The 22,940-nt window shown below is 40.3% G+C and overlaps 1 protein-coding gene across 6 annotated transcripts in view; it reads right to left on the minus strand.

Annotated features, from left to right (window-relative positions):
- Positions 1-22,940, minus strand: part of LOC140462906 (protein phosphatase EYA1-like) — a 251,083-nt gene that overhangs the window by 12,838 nt on the left and 215,305 nt on the right. For all 6 annotated transcript variants that reach the window (XM_072556368.1, XM_072556373.1, XM_072556370.1 and 3 more), the window contains 3 exons: positions 1,759-1,817; positions 1,481-1,641; positions 868-982 (listed from right to left, as the gene is read on the minus strand). In XM_072556368.1, coding sequence (XP_072412469.1) covers positions 868-982; positions 1,481-1,641; positions 1,759-1,817 — 335 coding nt within the window. The remainder of the gene's footprint in view (positions 1-867; positions 983-1,480; positions 1,642-1,758; positions 1,818-22,940) is intronic.

Consider the following 22,940-nt stretch of genomic DNA (forward strand, 5'->3'; position numbering starts at 1 on the left):
CCCATCCACCAACATAAAGTGGTGCAATGTGGTTGCACTGAATACCATCTAAAAGATACTCTGTCTTAGCTTCTTCAACATCATTTTCCAAAGTCACATTTAGAATGGTCAAGGAAGTAAGCACATGGGAAGGCAGCACCTCTAAGTTTCTCACTAAGTCATACCTCATCCTGACTTGGAAAAATAATATCAGCACTGGGCCATAACCCTGGAGTTCCCTCCATAACGACAGTGTGTAGAGCTATAGCAGTTTACAAAGGCAGATCACCAACACCTTCTCAAGGATAATTAGGAATGTCTGTGTAAGCAATACCCAATCTGATAAAAAAAAGTTAAAACCTTCAAAGCAAGCAGCATTCATAACTACAATCTGAAATCTGTTCTCTCCGTTGTTTGCCTATTTTGAGTCTTGCCAAATTAATGGTCTGGTCATAGAACGCTGCTCAAGTGGCAATTTCACATATGTGGGCTTTATTTGGCAGTGAACTCTGGCAGTCTTTTTGACTCCTGACACCACTTACCATCAGGGACTTCCGATCAAAATCAGGAGTTGAAATCTTAGGCTGATCATTCAACTCTCCAGCTCAGAGATACTTAGGCCAATGGCAATATCCTCACTCTCATCCCATCTGAGAGTAGTTGGTACAGTGCAGATTGGAAAATAAGCACATACTAATACTATTCCTGCTATCTATATTAATCTCACAATATTGAATGGTGTTATTAGGTGAAAAAACAGGATGACGTTGTAGTCAGGACATAGAAAAGCAATTTGCAGGACTCCAGAGGCCTGAAACAGCTAATCTACTGGTTTCCATCACAACATATTACCAGTTAAGAGGTAACAATGAGTGACAGGTTACTTACCTAGAGTTAATTAGACTGAGTGCTTTCAGTGCATGTGTCAGCCACAGGTCAGTTAAGGCTTCCATGTCAGCTCTCAGCTGCAGCCACCCTTCCCTCTTGGGTGTTCCAATTAAACCTATGCAATGACACAGATCCATGGTTCAATGCAGAGTTACTGATTTTGGTAGCAACTTGTTATTGTACAGTTCCATTGTCAAAACTAACCAGGAAAAAACACAATAGATAACCATTATACATTTTGGCAACATTGTGTGAGGTTGGATATCCATACTGTCATTCATGTGATGAATTGCTACATTCACTTATCTCATCCAAAAGGTTAGATGATTCATTTGTGGAATTAATCCATAAATAGCTTGGCATCCCATGTTCTTCCCATGTTTTTCTTTTTAAAATTGCATTTTGCATATTCTCTCTGAGTGTGATTTCTCATTGGGGACAGGCAAGAAGCATTTAAATCTTGAGTGCAACATCTGTCAAATTTGGTACAACTTAAAGAGCTCCTACTGAATCTGTCTCCAGTGGATCTGTTCGTTAGATGATTGGCGTCAAAATTTGTGTGCCAAGGTATTATGATATGAAATCTTTTAGCGTACTTATTGAAAATACTTACCCCCAACATTGTTTTTGTAGGTGTTGTACATTTCTTTTACTCGACGATAGCGGAATGCTAATTTTCTCATCCAGTCTACTCCCCCATGCACACCAGAACCTATACAAAGGTTTCCACCAACTGCTGCTGTTTGGAAGCCATCTGTTGCAAAGTTATATGTGCTGTGTGGGTGGAGAGAGGAAGACTGTTAGTGACATTAGTTTCTTTAATTAGTACACAGCTGACATTCTGCAGAATAAAAGGATTCATGCTGGGCTTATTTTCAATGAGGACCTTACCTCAAATCTTGCCCATTATCATCTGAAGATACATCGTCGATATGAACCTGGTCACACTCCTGCGGAACACAATTAAAATATAAACTCTAAGAGTTTAAACAAACTGGAGTACACCGAATATTCTGGTCACCAAGCAATCTGCAGTGGAGCACTTTCCTAGGTCAAGAACACTTCCTGAATCAGCTGGAGATGAAAATATGGCATCAGATGTTGTATCAAACGCCAGAAAAATGATTTTAACCTCTAACCTTCTACCAGAATCTACATTCTGTCTTATTTAGCTGTACTCTCTTATGGTGTTGAGGTTAAAGCTGAAAACCCATGTTGGATTTTAGCATTCCATAAGCGAGATCACAGGTTTTAACCAAAGAATGTTGTAGGAAAGTACAGCTAATGAGGAAATGTTTAGTGGTTCTGTCAAGTTCTGTGTTTTTCCAATTTATTGCTTTGAATCAGGAGAAGTTTCAGTAAATTCCTTTTGCAGATGTTCATTTGGTTCTAAATGCACAGAGACTTTGAAAGCTGCAAAGTACATTCTAGCTCAGTGATGCAGCTTAGTATGCATTGCAGTAAAAAAAGTGCTCAAATGGAAGTGACACCAATTGTCATTCACAACTGAACTTCATTCAGTAGCCAGGAGCTACATTACTGGTTTAACTTTAATTTCGATTATGTGAAAAAGCCTTGACAGAAATTGTTCACTTTTAAAGTAAATATGTAAATGTCGAGAGACTTCCAAATCCGAACCTTTCTTTTATTTTGACATTTGCTGTGGGTCACACCAGCAAGGCAATTCCTAATTATCCTTGAAAGGACAGTGGTGCTTTCTTGAATGAATGCAGGCCATGTGTTGCAGATACACCTGCAATATCCTTTGGGAGGGAGTTCTAGGATTTTGATCCAGTGACAATGAAGGAACGGCAATATGGTTCCAAGTAGAATGGTGTGTGGCTTGGAGGAGAAACCACAGGTGATGGCATTCTCATCCATCTGCCACCCTTATATATGTAGAGGATCGGGATCACTGGTTTGGACAGTACTGTCAAAGTAGCCTTGGTGAGTTGCTGCAGTAAATCTTTACTCTGCACACTGCTGCTACTGTGTATTGATGATGGAGAGAGTCAATGTCTAGGTTGATGGTAAGGATTCCGATTAAACTAGCTCCTTGCTTCTGAATAATATTGAATTTGTTGTGTGTTTTTGGAACTGCATTCAGCAGGCAAATGCAGACTATAACATCACAGTCTTGACTTGTGCCTTCTTGATGGTAGGCAGACTTTGGGAAGTCAAGATGTGAGCGGCTTGCATCAGTACTCCCAGCCTCTGATGATGTGGATGGTCCAGTTCTCCTTTTGGACATTGATAGCGGGGGATTCAGCAATGTCTTGGGGGATTGGTGAAATTTTCTTTTGTCAGAGATAGTCACTGTCTGGCACATGTGTGATGTAAATGTTACTTGCGACTTAGCTCAAGCCTGAATATTGCCTAAGTCTTGTTGTGAATGGACACAGCCTGCTTCAATGTCTCAGGAGTGACAAACGGTACTGAACGTTGCGCAATCATCAGAGAACAGCATCATGATCTTACAATGGAGGCTAGGTTATTTATGAAGGAGCTGAAAATGACTGGGGATCAAACACTTCTCTGAGCAACTGCTGCAGTGATGTGTTGGAACTGAGACCAGCGGCCACAGCCATCTTCTTTTATCGGATTATTGGAACTGCAGGCTGACATGTGGAATTTATCTTAGGATCTTTAAAAAAAGCGGCTTGTGAGATTGTTGATGCATTGGGTTTAAATTTCCAGCATTCTTGAGACTTGGGGAAGGTCCCACCAGATTAGAAGAAAGTGAATGTAACTCCTTTGTTCAAAAAAAAAGAGAATGATGGGAAGTAGGAAACTACAGGGCAGCTGGTTTAACATCTGCCATAAAGGCAAATGTTCAAAACTACTATTAAAGAACTTATAGCAAAGCACTTAATAAATTCAAGGCAATCAGAAGTGTTTTTTTGAATGGGAAATCATGTTTAACCAACCTATCAGAATTCTTTGAGAAGGTCATATGTGTTTATATTGTATTGTGTTTAGATTATCGAGATGGCATTTATAAAGTGTCACATCAAAGGTAATTGTGGAATATTAAAAACAGATGGTGTACAGGGTAGTATATATTTGCATGGGCAGAAGAAAGGTTAGTTAGTGGTAGCAGAGATTAAGCAAAAATGGGTGTTTTTCAGATTGACAAGATGCAAAGAGCGCTATACCACAATGATTGGTGATTGGAATTCCAATGCTTACAATTTATAGAAATGTCTTGATGAAGGGATGGATGGTATGATTTCCAAATTCACTGATGGCATGAAGATAGGTAGGAAAGTAAGCTGTGAAAAGGAAGTTACAAAAAACAGATGGATAAGTGGGCAAAGATCTAGCAAATGGAGTAAAATGTGGAAAATGTGAATTTGCCATTTTGTCAGGAAGAATAAAACAGCATGATATCAAAATGCAGATTGCAGAGCTTTGGGTAACCTGAATGTCCTAGCATATTAATCACAAAAGGCTACACTGCATGGATAGCAAGCAATAAAATAAAAGCTAATAGAATGTTTTTGTAAGTGTGAGGGAAACTAAATACAAAAGAAGGGAGATTATGCATCAGGTATACAGAGCACTGGTGAGACCACATTTGGAATACCTTATACAGTACTGGTCAGGAGGATGTTACTGCATTGGAAACAATTCAGCAAAGGTTTACCTAACCAATACCTGGATTGATGGGCTGTCTTAGGAGAAAAGGTTGACAGGCTGGACTTGTCTATTCAACTAGGAGAAAGTGAGGACTGCAGATGCTGGAGATCAGAGTTGAAGAGTGTGGTGCTAGAAAAGCACAGCCAGTCAGGCAGCATCCAAGGACTCTCCTGCTCCTCGGATGCTGTCTGACCAGCTGTTCTTTTCCAGCACCACATTCTTTGACTCTGGACTTGTATATTTGCCTGAGTTCAGAACAGTAAAAGACCATTCGATTGAAACATTTAAGATCCTGAGGGGTCTTGACAAGGTGATTGTGGAAAGTGCATTTCCTCTTGTAGGAGAATGTAGAACTAGCAGTTATTGTCAACATTCCCTCTAATGTCATTTTTCTGCTGCACAGGACTGCAAGGTCCATTGGAAACAGAAATCAATGCTGTGTGTGGCTGGGGTTTCAAAACCTCCCAGTGGCTGCACAGTTTAGAGGAAATGTTGGTCACTGATTAAAAACAAGAGGTTGTCTATTTAAGACAGAAATAAGAAATGCTTTCTCATAGAGGGTCATGAGCCTTCGGAACTCTCATCCTCAAAAGGTGGTGGAAGCAGAGTCTTTGAATATTTTAAAAATAGACATGGATAGATTCTTAGTAAGCAAGGAGATGGGAGGCTCTCTTGGGTAGATGGCTATGTATATTTAAGGTTACAGTCAGGAAACAGCCATGATCTTATTATGTGTGCTCAAGGGCTAAATGCTCTACACTTGCTCCATGTTCAAATGCTCGTTTGTACTGCCTATGACATGAAACATTAGAGAGAGTTTTCTGCAATTTTCCTTGTCTTCAATTTTGCTGGAGCTCTTTGCTGCCATACTTGGTCAAATGTTGCTTTGATGTCAAGAGCAGAAAGTCTCACCTCACCTCCAAGATTCAATCTTTCAGCAATTCAGCTGATTTAGCAGGTGAAGCTGCAAAAGGAGATAAGGGGTTGGGAGGGAGGTAGCAAAAGCTCCTTATTTGCTCCCTGTATTGCCTGAGGATCAAAACATGAGCTGCAAGGACAGCCCCATCAGAAACAAGCAATATTAACTATGGCCAAGGAAAGTAGGAACAATAGAAACAAAACAGAAATAAATAAATTATGACATAATGTTGTGTTTCGAATTTGAAACAGGAAATTAGTTACAAATACAGCATTACAACATTGAAAATGTTCGTTATTCTCATGACTGATGACTAAACAATCTATTTTGTGTATTAAAGTATGAATCAGACTGAGAGATCTCAGCACTGAATTAAAGAACACATCGACTTTCTGCATTGTGTCAGTAACAGCTATTTCCAGATCATTTGTCACTTGGCTGTTCAGCAATAGTTTTCAAAGATTTTGGTTGCAGGATCTCTTTTCAAATGAATTCTTAATCTCAGAACTCCCTTCTTAAATTATGGTACTAAATTCTGGTATCACCAACAGTAGACTTTGGTGGAACATGGGCCAAAATATGTGTTTTCTTCCCAGCAGAAGTCCTAGAACCTACAATCCCCATCTCGCCTCAAAATGGGACAACAGCAGATGGTAGAGGTATCGATCAACTGTTTGGCAGTCAGCACATGGTGATTGTTGTGTTTCACTCAGCAATCTGGCTGTGTGTGCACTGCTCCTGGGTGAGACAGCCAATTCCGTGTTACATATGTGATGGTTCCCATCTGACACCAAGCCCACCTCTGGCTGCTGCTTATTCACTTTCTCTTGTTAATGTGACTACCACACAATCCCCCTGGAAGTAACTGCACACTTTATATTTCTCAAGGCACCAAAGCAGCAGAGGCTCCTTCTGCTCTGATCAAAATAAATTGTTACAAAATTAGCCCCATTTGAAACTAATTGTAGTGCGACTTTTACTGACTGATGTCCTGCTGCCATTGTGGTTAGGCATGTTCAACAAAAAGAATTAGCAATTATTATGTGGACTTATCACGCCTGCAACCCAACCTCTTAAAAAGTCTTAAAATGTTTGCCTTAGGGGTTCCACAGCCACCAGTTTCCGACACACTGATACACATATATGCATGTGTTCTCTTTTAGCCTTAACTCCAGCTTTAGAAGTTCATTCCTTTGCATCAGTTTGTTGTTCATTCCTTACCCCAGTTCCTCCTTCAGCCTGCCACTTTAGTGGGGAATATAGAACATGTTACACCATATATTTGTACCTCCACCTTCACTGACAAGCCCTGACTCATTTTTCTTAAGACCTGTAGAGGGGAGAAACTTTAATCCTTTCAGTCTCAACTGCATTCAAACACAGGTCTCAAAGGTGAAAGAGAGTGTTCTAACACACTGAGCCATCACTCCATAAAGGAACAAACATTCTTTTCAAACAGAGCTGGTTTACCCTAAACCTGATCCCTGCAGAAACAAGGAAGTGACTTTTCATTCATGTCTGTAAAACTGCAACTACATAAATCATACAACAGTAATTCATTGGTTTTGAGAATTGGTTAATCATAGAAAAAAAACTCACTAACATAGACACTGCACCACAATGGCAAATTTCAAATCTTTAATGTCCCTTGATTTTGAGATAGAGCAATGTGGAATTCAAAGCTTTTACAATGGGTTAAATTGCGGAGAATACTTGGTACAATATTTCTAAATACATCCATGGGTCCTAATCAAAGCTTTCTACCACAGCTGTGTTGAGCTCATGTTCTCAAAATGCATGAAAATAAATCAAACTGCACCATCATATGTTCCTTAATGGTCCGTCACGATGAGTTATTTTTGTATTTCTAACCTACCACAATTATCTCCAAGGCAACCATTCCTTTGAATAAGAATGATCATTGATAATCATTGCAATGCATACTAGCCAGCAGGTGTCTCCATAAACTTTACAAAGTTCCTACTTTGCTGCACTGATTGTTTCAGATGTGTCTGAGAGTAGACCCCCGCGCGTGTTACTCATCAGTCCTCACTGACACAGGTCTAGCCAAACAACAATGAAAATTATCAATCGGGGAAATTAGAGTGAGACCAATTTTTCAAGTTTAGACGTCTCAGTTGAGGCTTGCACTATCTTTTCAGTACAGAGTAATTTTCACTGCTGTGATCAACACGGTTCAATACTCACAAGCTCTTCTGAAACTGCATGTGCAATTGTTTAGCGCTGCATAGTTTTGCTATTACATGCAATGGACAAACGTTAATGATTTATTATGCAAAATCATTACATATACATTTGTTCAGCAGAATAAATGTGCTCGAGTCTCAGCCAAATCCACTCAAGAATGATTGCCTGCCCACAAGGAATAGCAGGGAGTTTGAATCTCTCAACAGTTGGACTGATGCTCTAACATTAGAAGTCATACCTCCTAACTTTATCAGTATAAAGTTAGAATGGAGGGCTGTCTTCATGAATATGTGACAATAAAGGATATTGTATCCTATTATATTATAATTTCATTCTATCATTGTTCTTACAATATTTTTTCATATTTATAATACAAAAGGACTGAACAAAATATCCCATTTCTTTGAAGATCTCTAATTTTCAAATAGTTGATTCAATGTTTTCACACTGAACAGCATAAATTAGCAGTTATCACTGTGAGGCACTTGGCTTTTAACAACAAAGTGTCCATGTTCTAAGACCAACCTAACACTTCCATTCTAGTTTACCACATATTCTCCTACCATGTACTGACATTTCATTCTCAGCTAACCACTAAGTTGCAATCCAAGTAAATGGTCTGTCAATCAAAATAATATTGTCCAATTCCATTATTTGAATTGATAAGATTAACTGCAGGAACTCCTTGATGTTACTTTGATGGCATCTTCCAGACACAAAACCTCCATGACCAAGAAGGACAGCAAAATGCATTTCTATAGCACGTTCAACACAATAAAATATTCTAAGCCGCTTTACAAATGCTATCAAATAAAATAAGACATTGAGCCATATAAAGTGATATTAAACAAAGAACAGAAGTTACTGGAGAAACTCAGCAGGTCTGACAACAACTGCATAGAGAGAAACAGAATTAACATTTTGAGTCATAGAAGCCCGACAATATGGAAGAGGTTATTCAGCCCATCAAAATTGCACCAACACTCTGAAGAGTGTCCCACTCAGACTCAGCTCCTCATCCTGCATTTACCAAGACTAATCCATCTAACCTGTACATCCCTGGATACAGGTCAGTCTGCTATTACACATGTTTCGCCAACATGAATTTGCTATAACACAATTGATGAATTGGGGACATTGTTTCTAAAGCACAAAGTTTTAAAGCCTGTATTGATTATAATGTAATTCTGGCCCCATTAGTTTAAATGATGCTGCTATTATGCAATTTTCTTATAACAAGGGATTGCAAGAAAACAGAGCTACCACAGGAACTTTTGAAGTTATAGCAGAACTGACCTTACTATGGGGCAATTTAGCATAGCCAATTCACCTGACCCATACATCTTTGGACAGTGGGGGGAAACCACGACACCTGGCTGAAATCCACACAGACACAAGGAGAACGTGCAAACTCCACACGGATAGTTCCCATAGTTGGAATCAAACCTGGGTCCTGAGCTCTGTAAGGCAGCAGTGCTAACCACTGAGCCACCTTGCTGCCCAAGAATTGCATTACACTTCTTCCAAACTGAAGAGATCTGGAAATGACCAAACACAGACCAGGTCACTGCTTTGCGGAATATCTCTGCTCTGTCCATAAAAAGTACCCTGACCTTCCAGACACTTGCCAGGTCAGTACAGCATTTTGCTGGCATGTTAACATTTCTGTCCAGGTCTGTTGCAGTGTTCCAGTAAACTCCAATGCAAAATGGTTAAAGTTAGCATTTGTAGAAGTTGCCTTCACATTCACCTAATCTCCAGCTGTACTATTTTTTAATAAGTCAGTCGTATGTGGAGAAGGTATACTATTTACTTCATCCTTCGCACAAAACAGTCCTCTTTAAAACTCCCACTCTTCTTCATTCTTTCCATGTGCAGGAGGCAGGAATTGGGCTGGACTCCCAGAATAACAGGTCTCTTTCCCTGTATCCTGTGTTTTGTGCCCAGGGAATCCACAGTCCCTCAAAACAAACTGGAGGAAAAGGAGCCCCACTGTCTTTTAAATTATTGAAGATTATGATAGTAGCTCTGCCCATTTCCTCATCCTCTGAAGGAAGAGGTTATGGCAATTCCATGTTAGGCCTTTTCTTTCAGCTCCTGTGGTCATGTCCTCTTGTTTTATGCTCCATGGGAAGTACAAAGAACTTGTTAATTTATTCTGGAACAGTTCTTCAGCAATTTAAACACTTGTCCTCTATCCCTTCCAAACCCTTAGTTTTGTTTCTTTGTTGAAGATAAAAACCCTGAATTCTTTCAGTCCATTTTGTATTTCTTGGATCACAGCCCAGAAATCATCCCAGTTGGTATTCATTCCACTTTTTCCGGAACAGTCTCTATGGGGATTCCTACATCTTAAGGAAATCTTGTGCCTGACGCAAATATTGGATTGAGTTCCTGAAATTATGAACCTATGTTCGTTTATGTTAGGTGCATATCAAAATAGCTATTAAAATTCTTCTTGAACATTCGTAATTGGGTCAGTTATTTCGACAAGAACCTTGGGAGATTCTTGCACTGCTAATTTTATTTTTTTCTTATTTGTATCTTGCATTCTTCCACATGTATAAAGAGCAGCAAGAGTAGCAATTCAAACAGGAAACGATGAGGACCCCAGCAGAGGTTTCAGGTGAGGGCAAACATTGCATTTGTTAAATATGGGAATGTGTGGACCTAAGTGCAGAACACTTTCCATTGCATTCCTTTGTGAATGAACCAGACATTAAAGTTGATTGCATATGACACAAGAAACCAAGCAATGAACTTACAGAATGCAACAAAGTGTTAGCAAATGGATTTACATCAAACACACAATTAGGAAGATGTACAACAAATTAAACAAAGCAGTGACACATATTATAAATAGGCTAAATATTTGGTGCACAAGTGAATAAATGGAATTCTGCTGGCATAGACAGAGTAATTGTAAACAGACCACTTTCAATGTCCAGACATCATTACAAAATCCAACAGAAGGATAGAATGTATTTCCAGAATAGTAAAGTAAGCACACAGAAATCAAGCTGTACTTGCCACTTGGAATATGGTAATCAGCTGAGACACCAGATCATTGCAGTGATTGGTTTGGATCAGATAGGGCAGAGAGAAAATCAGTTAAAAATTTATTATCACAGGGTTGCATAATGAGGAGAAATAGAGTATGCCTAAGCTATGCAGCCTTTGGAAAGGACTGTTTGTTGGGAATTGTGGCAGAGGTGGTGGAGGGATTCACTGGGCATTCTTATTTGATTTGACAGATAAAGAAACCCAGATTTCAATAGGTACCACCCAAGCATCACCATGGCCATAACCAGAAATTAGAAGAAAGGACATTTATAGCAGGTATCATGAAAACCATCTTTTCCAAATGAGGAACATGAGCTGCAGGAGACAGTCTTTAAAATCAGATTGAATTTTGTTTTACAGAACATATATAACTAGTTCAAATACTGCTGCTATTCCATTATATGCTGAAAACTCAGCTTAAGTGCTACGTTTTCTTAAGAAATTATATTGATAAGTGTGAAAGAGATTTTATTTCTGCATTTTAAACCCTGCGGCCTTGCCCTTCCTCACGGTAATTTCCTCCAGCTCTCTAAGATATTTATGTCCCTACAATTCTGGTCTCTTTAGCATGCCTGATTTTAATCGTTACACCACTGGCAGCCTTGTCTTCAGCTATCCAGCTGCCAACCTTACTTTCCTCCTTTAAGAAACCCACTTCTTAAAACTTGCCTTTTTGATTAAGCTTTTGATCATCTGAATTATGATTTTCATGTGTGGCTTGGTGTCATACTTCTGTAAAGTGCTTTGGATTATTTAATTAAATGAGCTATGTCAACACAGGTTGCTATTATTGTTGTTGCAATAGGAAATTTGTGTTAGTCAGAGTGTGTGAAGGAAGTGACAAGAGAACTTCAGAAACAATTTCAACTAAATTTTGTTGTTTGCAATCCTTGTGCTGAAACAAATAATTCCTTTCCTTCAAAGGTTATCTGTGTATTTCTTATAAAACAAGATCTTCCTTTCCAAAGTTCTAGGGTTTTGTGTTGTGCAGAAAAAAATTGTTTAATGATGTAAGTACATCACCCATTATATTGTGCAGACTGCTGTCTACACAGCTGGTAGGTAGAGTGCCCCTTTAAATGGCTGAGCATGATTTCAGTGGAAATATGATTCCTAAAGATTTTCTTTGTGAGGCAATTGCTTCAAATTTGGCCTGATGTAGAGAGAGGTTCTGCCAACTTTATATAACTAGCTTCTTATCCTGTACCTTTTTTTTCTGTAAGGCAGGTTGGAAAGATTTTATATTAAGATGGGAAGATAAAACCACATGAATAGTAGGTGGACACTGGCTGTTTAACAATGTACTTCTTTAATTCAAAAATCTACCTTATTCTTTACAGTCATGGAGGTTCTGGGTGCAATTTCTGCATTTCCATTTAAGTACTGTAACGAAAATCCCAAAGGATTATTATTACATACTCTAGTTATTCCCATAGGAATTCTGTTGCAAAGTCTGCTATTTTTGTAGCTATTGATAAGGAAAGCTTTTGCAGAAAGCAAGTCTCTTAACGTAGATCAAGATTAGTTGATTTTGATGCAACTTTTGATTGTGGCAGATTAAAATAAATAGTTCAAAAATAATTTATCTTGGATAATTTAAATGGAAAACCGTGTTCTACAAATCTTGAATTTCTTTAATGAATCCTCCATAATGCTTTATTCCTCTTTTGTTGACTTATATTATGCATCATTCATTGGCCAGATGGACAAGTATGCACCACACCCATAATACAATGTTTAATTATGAAGACATAGGTGAGAGATACCCACGGGGATATAGTTACCAATTCTTCCCTTGTTCTCCTTCCTTCTTGGGGGAGAAACACTGCTTTATGCCTCTCTCTCTAAGGCCACAGCTACATTTGGAAATACATCTTTCAAACAAATCTATGTCCGATCATTTCAAATGACAGAAGGCTACAGCCTCATACACGTCTGAACTTTTTAATTGTCTTTGTCTTCTCTCCCATGCTTGGCAGAGTGAGAAAGACAATGTCTTTGATACTTTTACAATCAAGAGATTGAGCCTTAGGTTGATTCTGCAGCAAACTCACTTTTTGCAGGACATTCTCCTGCCTCTCAATTGCCTTCCAGGAGAACTGGCTAGTTTTTTTAAAATTTCTTTATCAGAGGGTGTAATTCTGGCTGGGCCAGCATTAAAAACCCATCCATAATCCTAGAGGGCAGTTAAGAATCAGCCACATACTGTGGGCCTGCATCAATTGCAGGCCAAACTAGGCAAAGATGACAGATTTCCTTCCATAAAGGGACGTAAGTGAACCAAAGGGGTTCCTACACAATCGATAAGGGTAACATGTTGATTGCTTTTTAATGCAATATTTTGGGATATATTTTAATGAATTCAAATTCCAAAACATTATCTTGGGGTATCTGGAGTATTAGTCAGGTAACATTACCACAATGCCATTGCTGCCCCATAGTTTTGATGGAGAGGGGTGTTATTCCTCTCCCATCAGTCTCAAAGACCCCACTGGTTGTTAACTCAATATTTAAAAGCCTGAGCCCTGTTCTCCCATTTACAGAAATTGCAGCGGGATGGAAATTTACATTTCCCCCAATCAAAAGCCAAACATTGTAAATCAAAGAATTGAGTCATCAACAAATACAACCATTCACATGAGACCCTCAGCCCCCTCCCCCTTACCCAAAGTAACTCCATTGAAAAGCAGGCTTCAACTTGGTATTTTAAAAGCTGCAATTGCATTTGTGTGCACACAGTGAAAATTATAGAATTGTTCAGAGATCTATTAGACTTTGAACAAAGTCTTGCATTAGGCAAGATTTTACTTGCATATTGAACAATTGAATTCATGGGATGGCCCTATCTGAACCGATAATGTTTTTTAGAAAATTTTACCTGTCAAGAAATAACGATATTTTTAAATTAAAAGCAAAAAAAATGCCACAACTATATAAGAGATTAATCTGCATCTATGGACCAAAAAGAGCCCAAATTCTCCATTGAGTTTGGACCCCAACCACAATTTCATTTAAAATTAAACAGGCAATCAACCTGCTGCACATTTACAACTCTGGTATTTTTATATCCCATTTCCAAAATTTGTGACTGATTTTTGAGCACAAGGTACCCTTTCTATGTGGAGACCAGTGCCCAGTTGAATCTATGGATGTTGTGGATTAACCATGTGTGATAGGCTGCACAGCCGACCCAGCTCCTACTAAGGCACAGTTCAAACTGCCTAAGCAGTTTGGTATTTGCTTGGGGTCTGTGTTTTCCATTTTCTACTTTTTTTTCACTGATTGTTCAGTACAGGAACGTGCAACACTGGTAGCTATCACATTACTGACTTAATGAAATACCATGAAATTAACTGAGACACTACCTCAGAACCCATCAGCAGCCACTATCGGATTACTGACTAAGTGACTTGTACAGAAATTGACCGAGACACTAGTTCAGACTGGCAAGTAGGACTACTTTATTGCTACTTTTTGAAACATTTTTCTGCTCGCTCTTTTTGTCTTAAAGCTTGTGCAACTTTATGTCATAAAGCTTTAGCATGCAGGTGAAATATAAGAAACATGGATATCAACTTCGGTCCCCATCCTTCAATAAATATAGGAAGGCATTGGCTACAGAGTCACTATTTCTTTTGAATACAGAAAATTGCAGAAGCAGATCTTTCCAAAACTTACATTAGTCTGATCTAAATGGCTTGAATGACCTTTTCACATGACTTATGATTTAATGTGTCTGTATTTGTGGAAATGTACAGCATACGACCTACTGGGGAGAGGGGGAGGGACTTACCTCAGTTGGCTAGACGATTAGAATGTGCATCAGTTTAATGCCAACAGCATGGAGGTTTGGAGTTTGATTCCTGTTTCAACTGAGGTAAGCTCTGAGCCTGTATCTCCACCTCACCAGTCAATAAAAAACGTCATGTCGCTATGCTGTATTGCAGTGAATAATTACTGGACCTGTCTTTGAGCAGGATACTGAAGAAGATGATGACCTAACTGGTTCTTCCCACATGGTATGAGCCCCACCTCATTGAATAGGATTAGAGTAAGTTCAGCACGTTACAGTTTTGTCCTGTCAATGTGGCTCCCTAATGGGAATGCAGTTGCTGAATTTGCTTTAATGTTCCCCAGTTAAATCTATATATCTAAAGTCAAGAGACGTTCAGGTTAGGTGGATTGGCCATGCTAAACTGCCCTATGATGTCCAGGGTTGTGTGGGCTAGGGAGGAATAGCTATGGTAAATTCAGGATTACAGGGACAAGATGGGGGAAGGGGTGGGATATGCTTTGGAGGGTCAGTGCAGACTTGATGGGCTGAATGGACTGTACCTGCACTGTAGGGCTTCTATGATTCTTCAAAGTGTGATTGACTCTACCCAACACACTCACTGTTCTGAGCTTACTGGAAATCAAAATGCTAACTGCAGTGCTGAAATAACTGAAAAATAACAATCGCATGGCAGAATTAACTCTGTACTTCACTGTATCATGCATCATAGAAACAGGACATTCAGCTCCTTGAACCTAGTGCATCATTCAATTAAACCATGGTTAAGCAGCATCGTAATGTCTGCTACTTGCATTGGTTTTGTTACCTCTCATGCTCTTACCTAACAAATATATATACCGACCTCAGTACTGAAATGTTCAATTGACCTCCCATCCCCTCAACAGATTTTTGGAAGAAAATGTTGCAGAATTTTCGCATACTTTGCAGAAATAAATATTTTCTGCCATCACTCTGAATGTCTTCACACTAATTTCAAAAGTTATGCACTCTTGTTCTGGACTGCCACCAATGAAAATAGTCTCTCTCATAAAATAATTCACCCATCATAAATAAACACTTCAATTAGATTATCCCTTAACCATTTATACCAAAGAAGATGCAAATTCCCGCCTCAGGCAACTCTCTGTGTGGAGTTTGCACATTCTCCCCGTGTCTGCGTGGGTTTCCTCCGGGTGCTCCAGTTTCCTCCCACAATCCAAAAATGTGCAGGTTAGGTGAACTGGCCACGCTAAATTGCCCATAATGTTAGTGAAGGGGTAAATGTAGGGGAATGGGTCTGGGTAGGTCACGTTTCGGCGGGTCAGTGTGGACTTGTTGGGCCAAAGGGTCTGTTTCCACACTGTAAATAATCTAATCTAATCTAATCTAATCTAATAATTTAACCCTTTCAGACCCTGCATCATTCTGTTGAGTCTGCATTGCATGCATTCAGTGTGATACCTATGCTGTGTATTTCCAATCCATGTAGGGTCTCACCACAGCACTGTAAAGCTGTAATTTGGCTTTGAACTTTTTACATTCCTGCCCTCTTGAATTGGTGGCCAACATTCCATTTGCCTATTTAATTAATTTTAACTCATATCTACTAGCTTTTAATGATTGCAGTACTTGGACCTCCAAATCTCACTGCTCATCCACAGTTCCTAGCTTCTCACAATTTCAAATATACCCTGATCTATCTTCCGTGGGTCCAAAGTGGAAGACACTTGTTGGACCTCAGATGGAGTAATGTGTACAGCTGTGGATGCCGCATTATAGAAAAGATGTGAATGCATTTCAGAAGGTCTGCAGAAGCGGTTTACAGGAGTGGTTCCACGGATGCGAAACTTCAATTATGAAGATAGATTGAAGAAAGTGGGACTTTACTCTTTGGAGAGAAGAAGGCAGAGAGAAGATCTAATTGACATTTTCAAAATCATGATTGTGTTGGACAGAGTAGATAGAGAGAACCTGTTTCAACGCATAATAGAAAAATAGAACAAGAGACCACAGATTAAAATGAAATGCAAAAGAAGCAAGTGGGATGTGAGAAAAAACTTTTTCACTCAGCGAATAGAGTGTGGGATACATTGCCTGGAAATCTGTTGGATACAGGTTCAACTGAGGCTTTCAAGAAGTCATTGAATAGTTTTTTTTTGGATAGTAGTAGTACTCACAGATATGGGGAAAAAGCAGGAGATCAGAGTCATAGAGTCATGGAGATGTACAGCACGGAAGCAGACCCTTCGGTCCAACTCGCCCATGCCCACCCAATCTAGTCCCACCTGCCAGCACCCGGCCCATATCCCTCCAAACCCTTCCTAATCATATACCCATCCAGATGCCTTTTAAATGTTGCAATTGTACCAGCCTCCATTGCTTCCGCTGGCAGCGCATTCCACACACGTGCCATCTCTACATGAAACCGTTGCCTCTTAGGTCTCTTTTATATCCCTCTCCTCCCACCCCAAACCTGTGCCGTCCAGTTCCAGACACCCCCAAGCCAGGGATAAGACCCTGTCTGCTTAACCCATTCATGCCCCTCAAGACTTCATAAACCTGTACTAGGTCCCCCCTCAGCCTCCAATGCTTCAGGGAAAACAACTTCAGCCCACCCACATCTTAAACCCCCCCAACCCCACCAACATCCCTGCAAATGCCCCACCTCGAATCCCGCCAAGCTTTACAACATCCCTCTGATAGGAGGGAGACCAGGATTGCATGCAATATTTCAACAGTGGCTTAACCAATGTCCTGTACAGTCTCAGCACAACTTCCCAACTCCTGTACTCAATACTCTGACCAATAAAGGAAAGCATAACAAACGACTTCTTCACTATCGGTACTGACAACAGAGCTGGTGCAGGTAAGATGGGTCAAATAGCACCATAATAATTTAGTGTAATTTTCACCTTTTCCCACATTGAACACCACCCCGTCACAACATTTCCCACTCACTGGACAGTATTTAATGCCTGACCCCATGGTTGAATTGATGGCATGGTGGAGCATTTAATCAGGCAGGTGGAAAGGCAAGTGAATGGTCTTCCTATCCTGCTGCTGATTAAGATACTCAAGTGGGCAATTAAGAGACCTCAGCCCACTGAGAGGGCCATTCTCCCAGCAACACACAGGGTACTTGGCATACAGAAAGCCTGAAGCCTGAAATGCAAACATTGACAAGGTTGCTTGAATGGTTTCAAGAGGTAGTCCTTCATTCAAAGGCTACTAATATCTGATCAAGGGACTTGGTATCCACGGAGAGCCATTCCTTGCCCACACTGTTGAACAACACCCATCCCTTAAAAAGTCTGCTTCCAATCTCCTCCTGCTTTCCAAACCTGCAGCCAGAGTTCCTTTATGATCCTGAGTCTTGAATGTATTTCCTGAAGCAGCCACTGCCTCCTTGGTGGTGCTGCTGAGCAATAAGGGCCCGTTGACCTTTGATATTCGTTTGTAATTTTCTGCTCCCATCTATACTACTTAAGTCTGCTTATTGATTGTTATCAGCAAACTTAGACTGGCAGCTCGAAAGATATTCATCCAAATCATACGTAAATGTAGTGAAATTAGGAGGGAGGGTGGGCCAAAGTGGTGGTATAACATAGAACATAGAACATAGAACAATACAGCACAGAACAGGCCCTTCGGCCCACGATGTTGTGCCGAACATTTGTCCTAGCTTAAGCACCCATCCATGTACCTATCCAATTGCCACTTAAAGGTCGCCAATGATTCTGACTCTGCCACTCCCACAGGCAGTGCATTCCATGCCCCCACCACTCTCTGGGTAAAGAACGCACCCCTGACATCCCCCTATACCTTCCACCCTTCACCTTAAATTTATGTCCCCTGTAACACTCTGTTGTACCCGGGGAAAAAGTTTCTGACTGTTTACTCTATAGTAACAATGCCATCGGAAACCAGGGAGGCATGGGTTCAAATCTCATTACAACAGATGGTGAAGTCTGAATTCAATAAAAATCTGGACTTAAGAAAAAACTGTCAAGATTAGAGTGGTGCTGGAAAGGTACAGCAGGTCAGGCAGCATCTGAACAGCAGGAAAATCAACGTTTTGGACAAAAGCCCTTTAGCAGGAATGAGTAAAATAGGTCAAATAGCGCCATAATAATTTAGTGTGATTTTCACCCTTTCCCATATCGAACACCACCTGTCACGGCCTTTCCCACTCACTGGGCAGCATTTAATGCCTGACCCCATGGTCAAATTAATGGTGTGGAGAAGCATTTAATCAAGCAGGAGGAAAGGCAAGTGAATGGTCTTCCTGTCTTTTGCCCAAACCGTCGATTTTCCTGCTCCTTGGATACTGCTTGACCTGCTGTGCTTTTGTAGCACCACTCTAATCTTGACTCTAATCCCCAGCATCTGCAGTACCCACTTCCACCTTAAGAAAAAACTGGCCTAACGATAACCACGTAACCACTGTTGATTGTTGTACAAAACCATATCGTTCACCAACATCCTTATATGGAAGGAAACCTGCCATTCTTATGCCATTCTGGCCTACATATGACTCCAAACCCACAGCAATGTGGTTGAGTCTTAATTGTTTTATGAGCAATTCGGGATGGGCAATAAATTCTGTTCTGGCCAGCAACACCCAATTTCAATGAATGAGTACAAAATACGCTGCACATCATTTTATCAAATGTTTCTTGATGACAGACTTTGATACTAACCATTATTGGCAATGTGAAGTGAAAGAGACATTGTAGTGGGTTGGACGAAATGTTCTGAACATACAAATTTTTGTAATCAAAAACTGAAGTTAAACACATAAATCTAAAAAGCTAAAAATCACACAACATCAAGTTATGGTCCAACAGGTTTAATTGTAAGCACTAGCTTTCGGAGCGCTGCTCCTTAGAGTCATAGAGATGTACAGCATGGAAACAGACCCTTTGGTCCAACTCGCCCATGCCGACCAGATATCCCAATCCAATCTAGTCCCACCTGCCAGCGCCCGGCCCATATCACTCCAAACCCTTCCTATTCATATACCCATCCAGATGCCTTTCAAATGGTGCAATTGTACTAGCCTCCACCACATCCTCTGGCAGCTCATTCCATACACGTACCACCCTTTGCATGAAAACGTTGCCCCTTAGGTCCCTTTTATATCTTTCCCCTCTCACCCTAAATCTAGTTCTGGACTCCCCCACCCCGGGGAAAAGACTTTGTCTGTTTTTCCTATCCATGCCCCTCATGATTTTATAAACCTCTATAAGGTCCCCCCTCAGCCTCTGACGCTCCAGGAAAGACAGCCCCAGCCTATTCAGTCTCTCCCTGTAGCTCAAATCCTCCAACCCTGGCAACATCCTTGTAAATCTTTTCTGAACCCTTTCAAGTTTCACAACATCTTTTCAACAGTGGCCTAGCCAATGTCCTGTACAGCTGCAACTCCTCCCTGACCTCCCAACTTCTGTATTCAATACCCTGACCAATAAAGGAAAGCATAACACAGGTGGTTGTGGAGTACACAACTGCAAGACACAGAATTTATAGCAAAGGTGTGATGTAAGTGAAATTATACATTGAAAAATACCTTGATTGTTTGTTAAATCTCTCATCTGTTAGAATGACCATGATAGTTTCACTTCTTTCATATGTAAATCACAAAACATTTTTAAAAACATTTCTTAGGTTAACTGTAACAATTGGTGTCAGCCCAGATAAGATGTTGATGGTGTTAGCCCCCGTGTTCTGTTGTCTATACCATAATGCTTAGACTGATTCTAATCTAAAAAAATGAGTTAACAGAGTCTTAGATGGATTCATGCAGCTTTTGAGCAAAGTACAATGTAACTCTGCAAGTACAAAATTCACCCCACAAACGTTCTTATGTATATATGCGTGTGTGTGTGTGTATGTGTGTGTGCACCTGTCTGTCTGGGGTGGGGGTTTGTCAGTGTCTGTGAGAGAGCGTATATGTGTGTGTGTGAGTGTAAAGTGGTCTAATTCTGTGAGAGGATGCATGTGTGAGTGTGAGTGTGAGTGTCTGTAGTAGTGTGTGTGAATATCTGTGTGCGTGTCTGTGTATAGGAGTGCCTATGTGTGTGTGCGTGCGTGTGTAGGACAGTGCGTGCATGTGTGAGAGTGCATGTGTGTGTGTGTGTGTATGTGTCTGGGGTGGGGGGTTGTGAGTGTGAGGGAGAGTGTATATGTGTGTGTGTGAATCTATCATATTTAGCAGACCAATCTTTGCCTACTTACTTTGTAATTCAACGCAAAGGAGGTAGCTTGTAGCTTTTATTTTAACAAATCATTTGAGAATGTATCTTTCACAGTCCTGGCTATCCAGGTTTGGCTCAGGACTGCAATAATGTAGGAATTCTTTCTAATGCAAACTGAGAGTTTATGCTTCAATATCGGAGGAAATGTGAGTGACTGAGACACTATTTCTCATTCCTGGGTGGGGGAAATGTTCAACCAGTTTTCTGGATCAGCTATTACTTATGGAAACTGCTCAATTTAATTCCCGTTAACTTCCTTCATTTGGCCTTCAATAAAGCCAAAACACGGGTGGCCTGGCAGATGTACAGTAACAAATGCAACCTCATTATTGTGGCTACTTGCAATCAGCAACTGGTTCTGGGCAGCAAAACAACTTTTTTTTACTTCAGATAAAATTGTTTATCAATAATATTGGCCTGTCACTTTGGGTCTGGAAACATTTAAATAACAACTTAGGAAGCAATAGCAACAGACCTTTATTTGGGCCAGTCCACTATTTGTAGCTGGCACAAATATGAAAATGTGCAGTCATCTGACATCGATTTGTGTGTAATTTTTATTAAAGTAGAAGTTAACATGGGATTAAATTAACTTCAGTTACATGGAAAGATCGGAAATGTTAGTACTGTTCTCTTTCAAGAATGATAGATTGAGAGGAGATTTGCTAGCTGTGTTCAAAACCATGGGTCTTGATGGACCAGATAGCGAGAAACTGTTCCCACTGGTGGATGAATTGAGAACCAATGTGCACCGTTTTATGGTAGTTAGCAGAAGAAGCAATGGTAATGTGAGGCAAAACGTCTTCCTGCAATGATTGGTTTGGACCTGGAATACGCTGCCTGACAGTGACAGAGAAGGCACATTTGATTCGGGTTTGCAAAAGTGGATCGGATCGCTATCAGAAAAGGAAAACTTTGTAGGGCTGCAGGGGGTAGTTAGGGCAGTGCATGAGGTGAACTGCTCCTTCAAGAGACCGACACAATCATGGTGAGCCAGTGGTGCTGTCACCATTCTGTGATTTTACGGCTGAGGACAGAGAACCTGATGGATAAAATGGCAGCTTTTGTGCTGTAAGCTTTTGTAACTCTGCTTTTATGATGCATCCATATCTAGTGTAGATGCCAGCGAAGCCATAGGGAATGATCATGTACCAAACTATTCAGGTGCAGATAAACGCAAGAAGATTGGCACCTATTTCACCACTTGATTGCACCATTTTCTAAAGACTGTATGGGCTCAAGGCAGAGAAAAATGGTTCTCTTGTCTCCTGAATGTGTCTGAACCCGGCATGTCAAACATACTTGATGAAAAGCGGATGGCTCTCTTGCTGAGACACCTCTGCTCTCTCATTGCCCTACGCATGCTCTTGCTGCAGCAGACTTAACAGGTGGCTTTGAAATTAACCTGTGTCTCCTGCAAATAACCATCTATGAGTTAAAGTCTAAGTGAATGGGATTGGCAGCTCTGCACTGAAAAGGTTGCCTTTCAATCACACTAAATCCCTTTATGTAAGCATTGACCACATTTACAAAAGCACATAGAAGTACTTAGCAAAGGGGGCTTGAATGCTGCTTGGGAGGCAATTAAACTCCTGCATCTGATTTTCTCTTCTTTCCCTCTGTCTTTTCTTCCATGTAATTAGGTTTGGCCGCTCTGACACATTGCCACTTCTGTTCTCAGCTTAAACATATGTATTTTCCTCTTCACCGCACCAAGTCTATACAGATTTGTCATTAGCAAATGGAGTTCCTAATAATTTGAATGAAGGGACCATGTCAGACATATCTTCTCCCAATACCCACAGCAATTATTGTTCTATGTTCTTGTGTTAATTACATTTTTTCTTCAGTGTTACTGAAGGTCTAACCCCTAAATGTACTTAACAAGGGTCTGTAACTATGCTGTATGATTCTATGACTCTATAACTCCAACTGCCCAAATACTACTGATATGCAATCATTTAACAATAAACTCCAGGCTTCCTACAATTACAGAATAAGTGGAAAGGCTGTTCAATTACAAAACAGAACAACCTGTGCTAAGAAGCATACAGGATTTTTGAAAAGTGAGCATCACACACTCCATAAGGGAATGTGGCACGAGTTGCTCCAACAGAGATATTTTATTTGATAAAACAGTGTCTTCAAAGTCTGTGATATAACTTGCCATCACAACCCTCTAGGAGCTGAATATTACATGTGCTCACCAACTGGG

The sequence above is a fragment of the Chiloscyllium punctatum genome, chromosome 37, assembly GCF_047496795.1.
Source record: "Chiloscyllium punctatum isolate Juve2018m chromosome 37, sChiPun1.3, whole genome shotgun sequence".
Taxonomy (NCBI): Eukaryota; Metazoa; Chordata; class Chondrichthyes; order Orectolobiformes; family Hemiscylliidae; genus Chiloscyllium; species Chiloscyllium punctatum.